At 35.5% G+C, this 14,399-nt stretch overlaps 1 protein-coding gene across 3 annotated transcripts in view; it reads right to left on the reverse strand.

Annotated features, from left to right (window-relative positions):
* The window catches only part of TNKS (tankyrase), a 234,000-nt gene that overhangs the window by 50,452 nt on the left and 169,149 nt on the right, over positions 1-14,399 (reverse strand). For 2 of the 3 annotated variants that reach the window (XM_063668510.1, XM_054497579.2), the window contains exons 12-14: positions 11,122-11,293; positions 4,937-5,016; positions 591-736 (exon numbers count right to left, since the gene is read on the reverse strand). In XM_063668510.1, coding sequence (XP_063524580.1) covers positions 591-736; positions 4,937-5,016; positions 11,122-11,293 — 398 coding nt within the window. The remainder of the gene's footprint in view (positions 1-590; positions 737-4,936; positions 5,017-11,121; positions 11,294-14,399) is intronic. The other variant, XM_054497580.2, reaches the window with a different exon arrangement.

Here is a 14,399-nt window from a genome sequence, read left to right on the forward strand (position 1 = left end):
ACCACCACCACCACAGCACACACACAAGTTTATGAATTTACAATATCTGGAGGAAAACAGTCAACCTTTTAATGCTGTATCTCTGAGCAGGAGGTGGGCTGACAGGAAATTTTCACTTTCTATACTGTACATTTCTATGTTTGTTTGTTTTTTTTTCTTTTTTTGAGACGGAATTTCGCTCTTGTTGCCCAAGCTGGAGTGCAATGGTGAGAGCTCAGCTCACTGCAACCTCCATCTCCCGAGTTCAAGTGATTCTTCTGCCTCAGCCTCCCAAGTAGCTGGGATTACAGGCATGTGCCACTACGCCTGGCTAATTTTGCATTTTTAATAGAGACAGAGTTTCACCCATGTTGGTCAGGCTGGTCTCAAACTCCTGATCTCAGGTGATCCGCCCACCTTGGCCTCCCAAAGTGCTGGGATTACACGCGTGAGCCACCACGCCTGGCACATTTCTATGTTTTAATTTACGTTTTAAACAAAAAATAAGGATTACTTTTTTAATACAGAAAAAATCTAAGACTTCAAAAACATTAAAAATTTTTTTAAGCATGAAGAGAATGACTCCCAAACAGCTAACTTCTAACACGTACCCCTTGTCTTTGGCATGGACATCGGCACCGTGGTGTAGCAGGTACTCTACAACAGACACGCGGTTGTAGCCTGCCGCGAAGTGTAAGGGCGTGGAATGCCGGCCCTCTAAGTCTCTACAATTCACATTTTGAGGGCTGCAAAGTTGCTTTCATGGTGCACACACAAAGACAAACACAAAACGAACATTACTATTTATTCACAGGTTTTGCCCCAAAATAGTTCAACATCTTGGATAAATAAATTATAATTTTCTAATGAATATTTATTTCCAAAGATTAGACAATACAATTGTTTGGAAATCAGCACTATGCTTTACAGTGACTACAAGTATTTTTTATTATGTACAGAGCAAATTAATGTTTTTCAACATTTCCCAACCAAAATTGGAATCAAATAGAAAAACTCACAATAAAGCAAGCATTTCCAATGCAAATAATGCCTTGCTGTTTTATCTTTGTAAGTCTTTCCTCCCTGAGATATGCTCTACTGTTTGTCATAGCGTATCTGCTTGTGCTAACACCAACCTCAGTTGACTATGTAACTAGAGAGCTCTTGCCGTCTCTAATGTGAGTCAAGCAAGCAAAAAGGCTCTGGAAAATTTTTCTGCCTGGGCCACTCCCTGCGTCTTTTGATTGACTGTAGCAAAGCTATGTAGTCAACAGTGCTTTACTTGACTTTTGGGGCAATGTTTGCTTACCTTTACAAGTTAAACTGGTTTTTTAATCATACCCTAGTTTTTGGGCTTTACTTCCATCTCTTTCAGAGATGTCCTCCAAATCTCTTCTATATCTGCTTCTCTCTCTCTGAATGCTTCAATTTCAGCACAATCTAAATTGTAAGCTCAGTTTGTTTACAAAGCAGCAGGATGCCATGGAAGGAATGAAAGACTGTATCACTGGTGGTAATAAGTGAGTAATGATAATATCTGAATAATAATTCACAGTTTATAAAGAATATCAGCCAGGTGCGTTGGTTCACGCCTGCAATCCCAGCACTTTGGGAGGCCAAGGCAGGCAGATCACGAGGTCAAGAGATCGAGACCATCCTGGCCAACATAGTGAAACCTCATCTCTACTAAAAATACAAAAATTAGCTGGGCATGGTGGCATGTGCCTGTAGTCCCAGCTACTCAGGAGGCTGAGGCAGGAGAATTGCTTGAACCCAGGAGGCAGAGGTTGCAGTGAGCTGAAATTGCGCTACGGCACTTTAGCCTGGTGACAGAGTGAGACCCCATCTCAAAAAAAAAAAAAAAAAAAAAAAGAATATCATATTCTTTCAGTGAGGAAATTATTATATGTCTATGAAGTTGATAGATAACAAACCAGGGATGGAGGTTAATTTATAAATTAACTTTACAGATAAATAAATCAGGGATGAAGGTTAAATGACTTATCCTTTTCAAACAGTTGGTAAGGGGTAGAATAAAGACTCAAACCCTGCTTTACTGATTTTTAACCTCTTGGTCTTTGTGCTACATCATGTATCATTGCTTACTTTCCTAATTATCCAACTTGAGGGAAGTGATCAGAAGAAAGGCAATGAAAAATAGAAAAAGCAAACGAAGCAGAGCAGACAATAGCATGCTCTAGGCTATAAAGGATGACTGCACGGTCCCTGGGGATTTTCAGGTATTCACTAATTTTGCTGCCACTTCCGCCACAGTACTAAGCTATTATTACATAAAAATTAAGAACCTGAAAGATCTCTACTGATAGAGGAAGTAGGAGCGCTACGGGTTGAATGTTTGTGTCCTTCTGGAATTCATGTTGAAACTTAATCTCCAATGCAATAGTGTTAAGGAGGTGACTGGGCCATGCAGACTCTTCCCTCCTGAATGTGGTAGCTTAAGGCCTTTCTAAAAGAGCCTTCACATAGCATTTGGCCGTTTTGCCCTTCCGCCTTCTGCCAAGTGAGGATACAGCATTTGTCCTCTCCAGAAGAGGCAGCAACAAGACACCACCTTGAAGGCAGAGAGACGGGGTCCCCACCAGACACTAAGCCTACCGGTACCTGGATCTTGGACTTCCTAGCCTCCAGAACTGAGAGAAATAAATTTCTATTGCTTAGAAATTGCTCAGTCTATGGTATTTTTTTATAGCAGCACAAATAGACTAAGACAAGAAGCTTTCACACAGGTAGGATAAAAACAAGCGCTTTTAAAGTGGTATAATTTTCACATGACAGGAAGGAGTCTGGGCAGTAAAGGCGAGTTCACAGTCTCATCAACTCTATACGGAAATGCACCAGCCTCTAAAATCTGAAGAGCCATTGTAATCTGACCAGGTCAAATATCTTTTCATGACAAATGAGTCTGTGGCTATATTAATATATAAATAGCATAATTGATAAATCAAATTAAATAAAAAATGAATAAATACATAAATCAAAAAGAAAAGATGCAAAAATTGATAGTAAACACCCTCTAACGAGTCTGACATGATTGAAGCTTCTTCCTAATGCTGCTTTCCCCCACTGGTTCTTACATTCTAAATTAACTCTATTATTATTCTAGCAGAGAATACTGACAAAATAGGAATAGGTAGGGAATGAAACACAACTCATTTTGTGAGGCTACAGAAATAGAAGCCCATCCTGCTTATTAAATATTTGATTTTTAAGATTTAGAAATTCTTTATGCTGTTTCAGTTTTCTTTCGAATGCCAAAGCAATTTTACATCCTTCCTACCTACTTTTCATAATTTCAAATGCTTTATTCAGCAGGCAGCCTTTTCTTCTAAAACCTCAATTCTACTACTTTCTAAAGTCTCTTGGGGAAATTTACCAGGCCTAATTCTCCCTCAATTTGTGCTGCTTTGTTTTCTTTTGCTACTTCCATTCCACAAATCAAAATAAATTAGGCCTTCACTGTGAATGGATTGTTTAAGAAACCTAAAAGCTGTAGTATACATCTGCTTATCATATACAAAACACATGGAATTTAAAACTGTATGCTTTAAAAATAAAGTATGTATTAATTATAATAAGCACACATAGCAGTTCTAGCACTGAGATGATCATGCTCTGAAAGGAAGCCTAATCGTTTTATATTTAAGAATTTTCTTTTATTAGAATACATTTCAAGTGATGAAGCATTTTTAAGAAAAAATGTACAGTTTTAGATTTAAGACAACATAAAAATTTCTCCCTAGTGGCTATCACAACTAAAATTTACTATTATTCTTTAAGTAACTTAGATGCTATCGTAAGTTGGAAGTGATCCTGGAAGCGCCCACATATTAAAACAAACATAAAATTTCTAGGCAACAGAGCTTAAAATGTGTTTACCATCACTTTCAACCAGTATATGTTATCAAGAATGCTAAAATTAGTTTGCTAAAAATCGCAAAAACAAAGTTTGCTTAAGAAGAGGTGACAAAGTTGACAGTATGTCATAAAAAGTACTATGAGTGTCAATAGCAAATCTGCTATTAACTTTTCTATAAAAATAAATAAAGGCAAAGTTGGGTGCAGTGGTGCATGCCTGTAGTCTCAGCTACTTTGATAGTAGGCAGGGTAAGGCAAGAGGGCTTGAGCCCCAGGAGTTTGAGGCCTGCCTGGGCAATACAGCGAGACCTTGTCTCTTAAAAAACAACAAAAAACAAACCCCAAAAGAGCAACCTCCAAACAAAAAACTTTCGCTAACTTCATCCCTAAGTGAATGATTATAGATGGGAAATGTGTGTTTTAAAAAAGCATACTCAGTATTAGAATTATGACTATATTTGAAAAAAAATAAAACTACAACCATTGTTGCTATACCACAAATACAGACTGATAAAATTTTCGAATCAAGTAGAGCTACACAAGGAAAAAATCTATCTTCTGCATATGAATAATTCCACTGTTGAGGGATCACAGGAATGCTTTCCTAGAATAAATGTGTGAATCTCTGAGAAAAGATAAAGAAATATTGTTTCAAATGTCATCCTGCTAATGTCTGGGCTCGATCTAGTTTATATATTTTGTGAATGCAGCCAAAAATAGTAACACTTTAATTAATGTAAGTGAAATTAAAAGAGCTTTCATGTAACCTGAAGAAAAATTACTAAAAACCATGTATATGTGTGTATGTACGTATGTACGTATGTATGTATGTATGTATGTATGTATCTATCTATCTATCTCTCTATCTATATACACACACACATATATATATATATAAATGGTTTCATAAATACAAGGCACATACTGGGAATTCCTTAACAGTAGTACAGATTTTTCCTGCCCATGACTCTGTTCATCCTTTTTACTGTTTGTATTTGAGTAGATACACTTAGAAGCTTACAAATGAATTGGTTAGCAAAGTTCAACAGTGCTATTCCAGATATTAAGGGCACTGACTTACCTTCACAGTTTCCAAGTCTCCAGCTTTAGATGCTTCTAAGAGTCGATAATCAACATCAGAAGTACGTATAGGTGTACTCTCTGCATAAAAGGAAGGAAAGAACTCATATATGTATCCAAACTCACATATTCCAACTACATTCATTTTGGAAACAAAAATGGTTCTTGAGGGACTGCAAAGTAGTTCAGGAGGAAAAATTATTTAGTTTGGTTTTACTAAATGTTGTAGCAAAACTTTGCCATAGATTTGTTATATAAACCTAGGGAAGCCACACAACTTTCAGTACTTAATGTTTAATTTTTCTATGTATGTATACATGTATGTATTTATTTTTTGAGACAGTTGCTCTGTCACCAAGGCTGCAGTGCAGTGGCGTGATCACAGTTCACTGTAGCCTCAACCTTCCAGGATCAACCAATCCTCCCCACCTCAGCCCCTGAGTAGCTGAGACCACAGGTGTACACCACCACGCCCAGCTAATTTTTGTATTTTTTGTAGAGATGGGGTTTCACCATGTTGCCCAAGCTGGTCACAAACTCCTGGGCTCAAGCGATCCTCCTGCTTTAGCCTCCCAAAGTGCTGGGATTACAGATGTGAGCCAGTGCGCCCAGCCTTGATTTTTCTTTTAGTCTCAATGTACTACTTTTGAAATCAGAATCATCTTGGGAAGTATAACCAGTGAACAGAAAAGCGCTACTAAATACAGACATTTGTTTAATTCACATTTATTGAATGGCTTTAGGAAAATGCAACTTTCAATGTTTGTATAATTGGAGGTATGATAGCAATGCTAAACAGAATGTAATTAAATTGGGCTGTTAGGTCTAGAGGCTAACAAATGAGTTATTATTTTGATTGATCCAATGTAAATAAACTGAAAATTCATTTCACATTGACCCAAATAAGTTTTTAAAGAAAACAATTTATAATATGTCAACCAAAAGTATGTTTATGTACATGAAGTGTGGCTTTTGGAATGAGCACACATATGTAACACAAAAGGATGGATCTCTAGGAGGCCTACATTTTAGACTGGTCTCTATAATCTACAACTTTGGACAACTCATGTAACAGTTTAGTTTTTGCCCTTATAAAGTGAGTGCTGAAAATCTTTCAGATCTAAGATTGCATTATCTTATGATCAGAGACATCTTTTTTGAGCCCAGTGTCCAAGTGGGAAGATCAAGTGATGCTATGAAGAGGTTGTAGATTTCAGGAGAGTGGCTTTTACAGAATAAGTTATGACAATTCTTCAGTAAAAGATAAACTACTTATTTGATCATAATAGCAGGTAAAATGCTGAGATTAAGGGAGGAAAAAAAGAGAGTGTTTCATATAACAAAGTAAATCTTTGAATTATTATTCTTAAGAGTTATATTACATTTTAGTTTGTTGAACTGTTGAGGAAAGGAACCAGATCTTGCTCATCTTTACATTCCTTTTCACACAGAGAACATTCCAAAAGCATTTGCTGGATTGATTGCCACTATGTGTTGGGGTCAATGTGTCTGTCAAATCTTAGCTCTTTTTTTGGCTGCTCTTATTCTGTTCTTTCATTGTCTCATTAGTCTCCATTATAAGTGTGCACATAAACTACTGCATTTATAGGTAAGATGCTGTGTGTATATTATGTCTCTATGACAGTGATTCTGGATTTGACAAAATTAACTGATATATCCTTTCAATATCTACAGGTAATATTTTTAGTTTTTCACTTCAACAAAATAAAGAGACAATTGTTTATGTATATAGAGTTATAATTGAATATTTTTCGATGACAGCACTTTAAGGATACATTTAATATGGCAAAATTTTTGAAATCTAAGAACTATTTGAAATTGGAACACATATCTTGATGCAGACTGTCTACTAAAGAGTATAATTTTCCATTCAAGCAAAAAGTCTTAAGTAAATATAAGAATGCTTCTGGAACTATGAGAAAAGAATTATTAGTCCTGGTTAAAGAGGAGAAAGTAAAGATGTTTAAAATATTGGTTAATTACTATATAGATTGTAGAGACCTGCACCTATTACAAATCTTGAATAAGGCCTAGGATAGACTTGTTTTTAGAAATAATGCGAAAAATGTATTAGCTGAAATGACTTACATACAGCCCAGGAACTTTGTATAAAGTGATGCACAATTAAAAGAGACATAAAAAATGAAATTAAAAAAGGAACATGAGTGAAAGAGTAGCTTGTATGCAAAGTACTATATTAGTAAAATTCTTTGTAAGTATGCTAGGTTTGTATAACATGAAATTCATTTATTTATTTGTTTAGTTCTTTCTCTTTTTAGAGATGGAGTCTCACTATGTTGCCCTGGCTGGTCTTGATATCCTGGGCTCAAGCAATCCTCTTGTCTTAGCCTCCTGAGTAGTTGGGACCACAGGCATGCACCACCATACCCAGCTAATTTTTAAAAATTTTTTTGTAGAGACAGAGTTTCGCCATGTTGCCCAGGCTGGTCTTGAACTCCTGAGCTCAAGCAATCCTCCCACCTTTGCCTCCCAAAATGCAGGGATTATAGGCGTGAGCAACCATGCTCAGCCTGTAGAACATGAAATTATAGTCACTTAGAATCAAAGATTAAAGATGCGCTTCTTATTTTGTCTCCAATCTTATTCTGGCTTATTAGAGTTCTTAAAAAGTTGGATATGCTAGGAAGCAGCCTGTTTTTAAAAACATCTTTTATAGACTGGTAGTTTGATCAGTATTAGACTATTGGACTGGCAACAGGTCTTAGTGGCTTATTTCAATGTGCCACTGTAAATGGGGTTTCAATGTTTAATTTAGCTATCATAAGCCTAATCTTTACCTGTGTAGATGAAAGTAATGCTTATCCCACACTGGGTTATACAATCACAAGAATTCAGGTCAAGATCGAACTTAAAAGAAATGACCAAAAGAACAGTCTGTGGTGCTAGAAATAGTGTTATCTGTGCTATTATGGTAGCCGTTAGCCATGTGTGACTACTGAATACCTGAAATGTGGCTAGTGTAACTAATGGAAAGATTTTCCATTTTATTTAATTTTAATTAGTTTAAATGTAGCCAGATGTAGCTAGTGGCTACCATATTGGAAAGAGCAAGTCTAGAGAAAGAAATCAAATCTTTTAAAATAAGGTTTTAAAGTGCTAATTCATAAAAAGCTGCTTATCTTGTTTTCTTTACATTGATGTTAGTTTTGACATAAATATTGCCAGCAGTTTATAATGAAAACTTTATTAATGTAAACTTCTGGCAACTACAGACTTGGGAGTTGAAAATGCAGGTTTCTAAAGTAGATCTCAAACCCAGTATTAACAAGTGTATTTAAATAAATCTTATAAAATGTTATCCAGAACAAAACAAATTACTATACATCTTATTTGACTGATATTAATATATTATTTCAGAAGTCATTATAGATGTAACCTGATATTGGATTAATAAATAACTAAAAAGTTCAGCTAATGCATGGTCCATAGTCTACAGAGACATACAAATTCCTGGTAAAAATAGTAGTTTAAAAACTTATATCCTATTTCAAATAAGAAACAATTCCCATTCCAAAAAAAAAAAACTTTTGGAGGGCAAAATTTTCCTATATATATTTTTTATTTGTATTAGCTTTCCAGATCAATAAAGAATTAAACTAAAAAGTTCTGCATGTTCTAAATTAAGCATTTAATTACCTATATAATGTCTTATTTCAAAAATCAATTTTAAAGCAGATTTATCAAAATAATCAAAGAAAAATATTTCATTTGTATTCAGTATTTAGTTTTATCTTTTGCCAGAACTCATATATTCTAACTGCATTCAGTAAGAAGACATTTTAAAAGTATTATATGGATCTGATGCGCTTGATTTATTCAATACTTTCTTCTCCATTTTGTTAATTGTCTCTAAAAACTATGCACATAATTTGAGGCAAAGCTATGTGTTTGCCTGACTTCTGGTTAAAACATACAGAAACTAACTTAAAATTCGGTACTAAATGATTCTCAGTAAAATGAGAAAATTTAGAAATTTTAACAAAGATCACAACTTTTAGAAATTATTAGAATTTACTGAGAGGGAAGAAATATTTCCTAGGCAAGGAGTAATATGTCCTTTAAGCAAATGTTCTATCACTCTATAAAAACAGGAAGTCAAAGTCTTTTTTTTTTTTTGAGTTCAAGCTTGAAATTTATATAGGAAATTTCATTTGTTCAGCTGGATCTTACTTATTTTGATAGTGAAGACGTGCTAGATAGATTTCCTTCTAAATCTTCCTGTCTCAAGATCACCATTAAGGCTGAAGTAGAATGATCACTATCTACGAATGACCTAGCATGAGGAAAATAAATCCTCATCAATAGTTTTCACAATGTTGCACAATTAGTTTTATTATGCTATTTAGCTCTGATCTTCCTATAACAACATACACATATCATAATCTCTACAAGCCCTAGAAGGGTCCCTGTTGCATCATATAGCAGTTATTCTCAACTGGGTTGTATTTCTTGGGGTCCCTTTAGAAATCTGTGGGGTCATGTTTTGTCTTCTAATATAGTCGTGTCCAATCTATTTACATAAGAATTCTAAATTATTTTATTGTAACTTATTGCTATTTTCCCTTTATATTATAGTTGGGGCATTTTTTTTCTTTTCTTTTTTTTTTTTTTGAGATGGAGTCTCGCTTTGTCACCCAGGCTGGATGGAGTACAGTGGCGCGATCTTGGCTCACTGCAACCTCCGTCTCCCAGGTTCCAGTGATTCTTCTGCCTCAGGCTGCCGAGTAGCTGGAATTACAGGCACGCACCACCACACCCGGATAATTTTTTAACATTTAGTAGAGATGGGGGGTTTCACCATGTTGGCCAAGGTGGTCTCGAACTCCTGACCTCATGATCCGCTCACCTCGGCCTCCCAAAGTGCTGGGATTACAGGCGTCAGCCACCACGCCCGACCTAGTTAGGGCATTTTATAGATTTTTGGGAAGATACCTGTATAGTTAGGTCATATTATCTATGAATTTCACTTCTGAAATGTCATAAGGAGATGTCATAAGACATTCTTTATAAAAAGCGGGCACTGTACCTGATAGAGTTAAGAACTACCAGACTGCAGGTAGAAAAAAGTAACCAGGACTTCTGACTCCTAGTCTATAGCCTTCTACATTTTACTCTTCTGGTTTGTCATTTCATTCCATAGCAGATATAATCCACAGACAAAATTAAAAGGTTAGGAAAGAGGTTAATTATACTAAACTTTTGATTCTAGTTCATTTTGTCAGTAGGTAGACTGCATTACTTCCTCCAGTTTTGGGACTTAGGAAGCCAGTATCTATTTTCTTATCAGTTTATATTTAAAATATCTAACACTATACCAGGCAGGCAATGAAACATTCAGCAAGATTTTATAATTTTATATATATATATTATTTATTTATTTATTTATTTATTTATTTATTTATTTATTTTTGAGACAGAGTCTCACTCTGTCTCCAGGCTGGAGTGCAGTGGCGTGATCTCGGCTCACTGCAACCTTCACCTCCCACGTTCAAGCGATTCTCCTTGCCTCAGCCTCCCAAGTAGCTGGGGCTACAGGCATGTGCCACCACGCCCAGCTAATTTTTGTATTTTTAATAGAGACAGGGTTTCACCATGTTGGCCAGGATGCTCTCGATCTCCTGACCTCGTGATCTGCCTGCTTCGGCCTCCCAAAGTGCTGGGATTACAGGCGTGAGCCACTGTGCCTGGCCTATAATTATATTTAAGCCAGAAAAAGACAAGATAATTTTATAATAATGCAATGAAGTTAAGAATTTTAAAAGTATGTCAGAATATTACACAGGTAAGAACAATTAACTAAATGTCATTACCATATGAATGATTTACAATTTTCTCTATTTGATAGATTTTATAGCTACCAAAATTCCACACCGTTTATATGAGTTTTAAGTCACCTTTGATCAGAACACTCATGAGTCAGGTTTTCAATTTAAACCTAAAAAAATTAAAAGCTGTATTTGCTTCCTTCCCATGACACCTACCTTACCCTACCAAAAAAGGGAGATGGGGAAGGCCGCAGGCTAAATTGCAAAAAAAGGCATGAGAAAAACTTCAGGCAAAGTAAACACTGCAAAGTTTGTCTGTGTATTTCAGCAGGAATGGAAGAGAAAACATAAAATGCCCTGTTGTTCTATTTTAACTCACCACTCAGAATCTGCTGCACTGCTTCATTGCCCATCTGTGCCGCTGTGAAGCCTTGTAAGGAGATGATGGAGGGGTCAGAGCCGTAACTCAGCAGGAGGCGGCAGGTCTGCAGGTGGCCTGCTAGGGCGGCTCTATGCAAAGCAGTCTGACCAAGGGTGTCCAGTGCATTCATCTGAAAAATCATTGGGTGGGCACATGGAATTGAGCATCTAGTTTAGTTTCCTGTTATACCTTAGAAAATATATTCTTATGAAAAAAATCAACTTTCAAAGCTTTTAAAAAGTCTCATAGATATTCATTATTAACTTTTGCTCACTGATTCAGAAGAACTATCTTCTTTTTAGTTACCCTTCTCTGATCACCTTACTGAAAATTACAACATACCCTCTCTTCCTGGAATGACCATTTTCCTGACCATTTCCCATTTCTGCTACTCCTTTCAACGACTAGACTGGTCTATGGAGGCAGCAACTCTGGTCTGGTATTTACTGCTTGCCACAATGAAGATGCTCACCAAATTCTTCTGAATGAATGGATTTTTACCAAACTTTTCCCCAGAATATAAAAGACAACAGTATATGTAAGCAAAGACTGTCAAAGTAGTTGATTATATTTCTTTTCTAATTTAGGTAATATAGCTAATTATAATATCTTAATTGAATTACAAGCACATTTAACCAAAAAAAAGATTTGAGGATTCAAACATTCCTTTTTAAAGCTTTGAAGAGTTATACACAGGAAGAAGAATCATTTAGCTAGTTGTGAGACTGCTTAAGACAATGTGAAACACTGGGATCATGTTCTTAATCTGGTCAAACCTGACTCATATTACCTTCCAGCAGATCCCAATCAGCACCCTCTACTCCAGTCAGACCAAAGTCCATGTTCATTGTGCTTGCTGCTCTTTTCAGAGAAACCCTTCTTTTGCCTTTCTGGCTTCTGAGATCCAGTGTAAGTCTCCTCATCTCTAAGAAATCTTCCTTGATTTCTTGAAGACTTTGATTACTCCTTTTCTGAACATCTATGTCAATTTAGCACTTAACTGTCTTATATAATACTGGGGTAATTTTTGTTTATTGAGTTAAACTAAGGTTATTGAGAATATGAGTGCATGTTACAGATAGACTTTCTGGGTCCTCTAGAAAGCTCCTGCTAAAGGTACACAGTAAATTCTCAATTATATGCTGGTTGATTATTTAAAACATTCGTGTACACCCACTAAATACAAGATTAAGAAAGGAAAGGATATAAGACAACTGGTCTCCCTGTCGCCAGTCTTTTATCATTACCAGTAAGGCTATTGTACTTACTCAGGAAAGGGTTCATACAAATTCTTGATGGTCTTTCACAAAACTCCCATGAAATACTAACATATTTAACTCTACCACATTTGCCAGAAGAAAAGTGACTGCTGATACATAGCAACAAAAAAGCACAGCCATTAGCATTTATCAACGGAAAACACAAGCTACCAAACTAACTTGAGTTTTGATTTCTTTGTTACTTCTTCAGCACAGAAGAAAAATCTAAAATTGTGAACATTCTAATCATTAACATTTTTCTGGAAACTGGGTAAGAAACATACTAACTTATTCTATTATAGTAATGGGAACTCCCAATCCAGCTTGTTGAAGCACGGGAACATGATTTGATGTCACTAAAAAATACTTAACATTCAGCACTAAAGTGATTATTTTCACCAGGTTACAGAAACTGTCTCAAATAAAGAGACTGCTACATTTAATGTTATACCTTAACTGTGGTAATTAAATGCTTAAGACTGGCTTGACCTATCCATTCAGGAGTCAGAATAATAGATGTCTGGCAGTTTTAGAGGTAAAACATATTCCCACTTTTCCTTGTATCTACAGATTGCAACCTTAGTGTATGTATTTTTATTCTAACTGAGTAGCAAAAATGACTTTCCAGAAGATGAATAACTGAGTAAAACTATATAAAATCACAATGACATTTGGCCTGAAATGTTTAGGACATGAAATTATGATTCAAAAAATGCCAAAACAGTTCTGGAAACCAGCAAGCAGACCACAAGGAAATGGCTGAGGGGAATCCTTCAATATTCTACTCAGTGTGAACAGCCTAGTCTCAAACAGCTAATCCTAAGGCCACTTCTCCTAAACTTAAAGCTATCACTGTCTACATCACTCATTTGGTAATTAATCACGAACTGTTCTGTGACATCTGTACTTAACACCTTTAACAGTGAACAGGTGTTTGCCTCAACCTAAAAGCTGATTTCAAGTAAGCTGAGAGTTGAAAACAGTCTGTATTCTTTAGCTAGAGTGACACTGCATTTTTTTCTCAAACCATAACACATTGAAAGTGAAAGTCAACAATTAAAAAAATTAACAGGCATTAATATATCTATGACAGAAGAACAAATGACAGGTTCTCCAAGTATTATGAGAACAAAGTCTAAACTCTCCAATTGAGAATACAAAGATCTTGCTTTTCATTGTTTCCATTTTCTGTACCTTTTGGACTAACTAATCATAACTTCTGACTGTTTAATAAACAAACCCCTTTATTTCCTTGATTTTCAGTCCTTACTGAAAATGTATTGTTTGTATTTTGCCTATATATATCTATATATTTAATTCCTGAACATTCCTAGCTGAAATTCTATTTTCTTCATGAAATTTCTCCAATCACTTCCCCAGGCTGCCACCACCAATAGAAATAACTGTTTATTCCTCTGAATATAAATCGATCTATACTTCTCTTATTATATATACTACTTTCCAGTTCATATAGTAGTCAAGTAGACTGTGTTAGACAATTATTAGATTTTAAGTTCCTTAAGAGAAGGATCTTGATCAAATTCAAACTTTATACATCCTCCTAGCAGTAAGTACCATGCCTTGTATAAATAGATATTTGAAAATTGTTGGTAAGTGAATGACTCACAAGAGCAACAAATTAATAAATTCTGGTGATAAAAAATACTACTTTTGACATACTGTTCTGTATATTGAGCAAACATTAGGAACTACTAAAATGTTCTCTATCTAACCAAAATGCATTCCTCTTTCCCTGGAAACTGAGGGAGAAGGGTAAATGCCAGTGTTTACAGAATTGCTTAATATTGAACATGAATTTGCTTTATCTGTAATGAAAATATAATTTAAATTGATTCTAATGTTTTTCCAGGTGTTTTACAAGTATTCATCATTATCCTTGGTGGTATGCATAGTTAAAGCACTTCCTATGAGGAATGAAAGAGACAAATGAACACAATTTTTAAACAGAATACTGAC

The sequence above is a fragment of the Pongo pygmaeus genome, chromosome 7, assembly GCF_028885625.2.
Source record: "Pongo pygmaeus isolate AG05252 chromosome 7, NHGRI_mPonPyg2-v2.0_pri, whole genome shotgun sequence".
In the NCBI taxonomy this organism is placed as follows: Eukaryota; Metazoa; Chordata; class Mammalia; order Primates; family Hominidae; genus Pongo; species Pongo pygmaeus.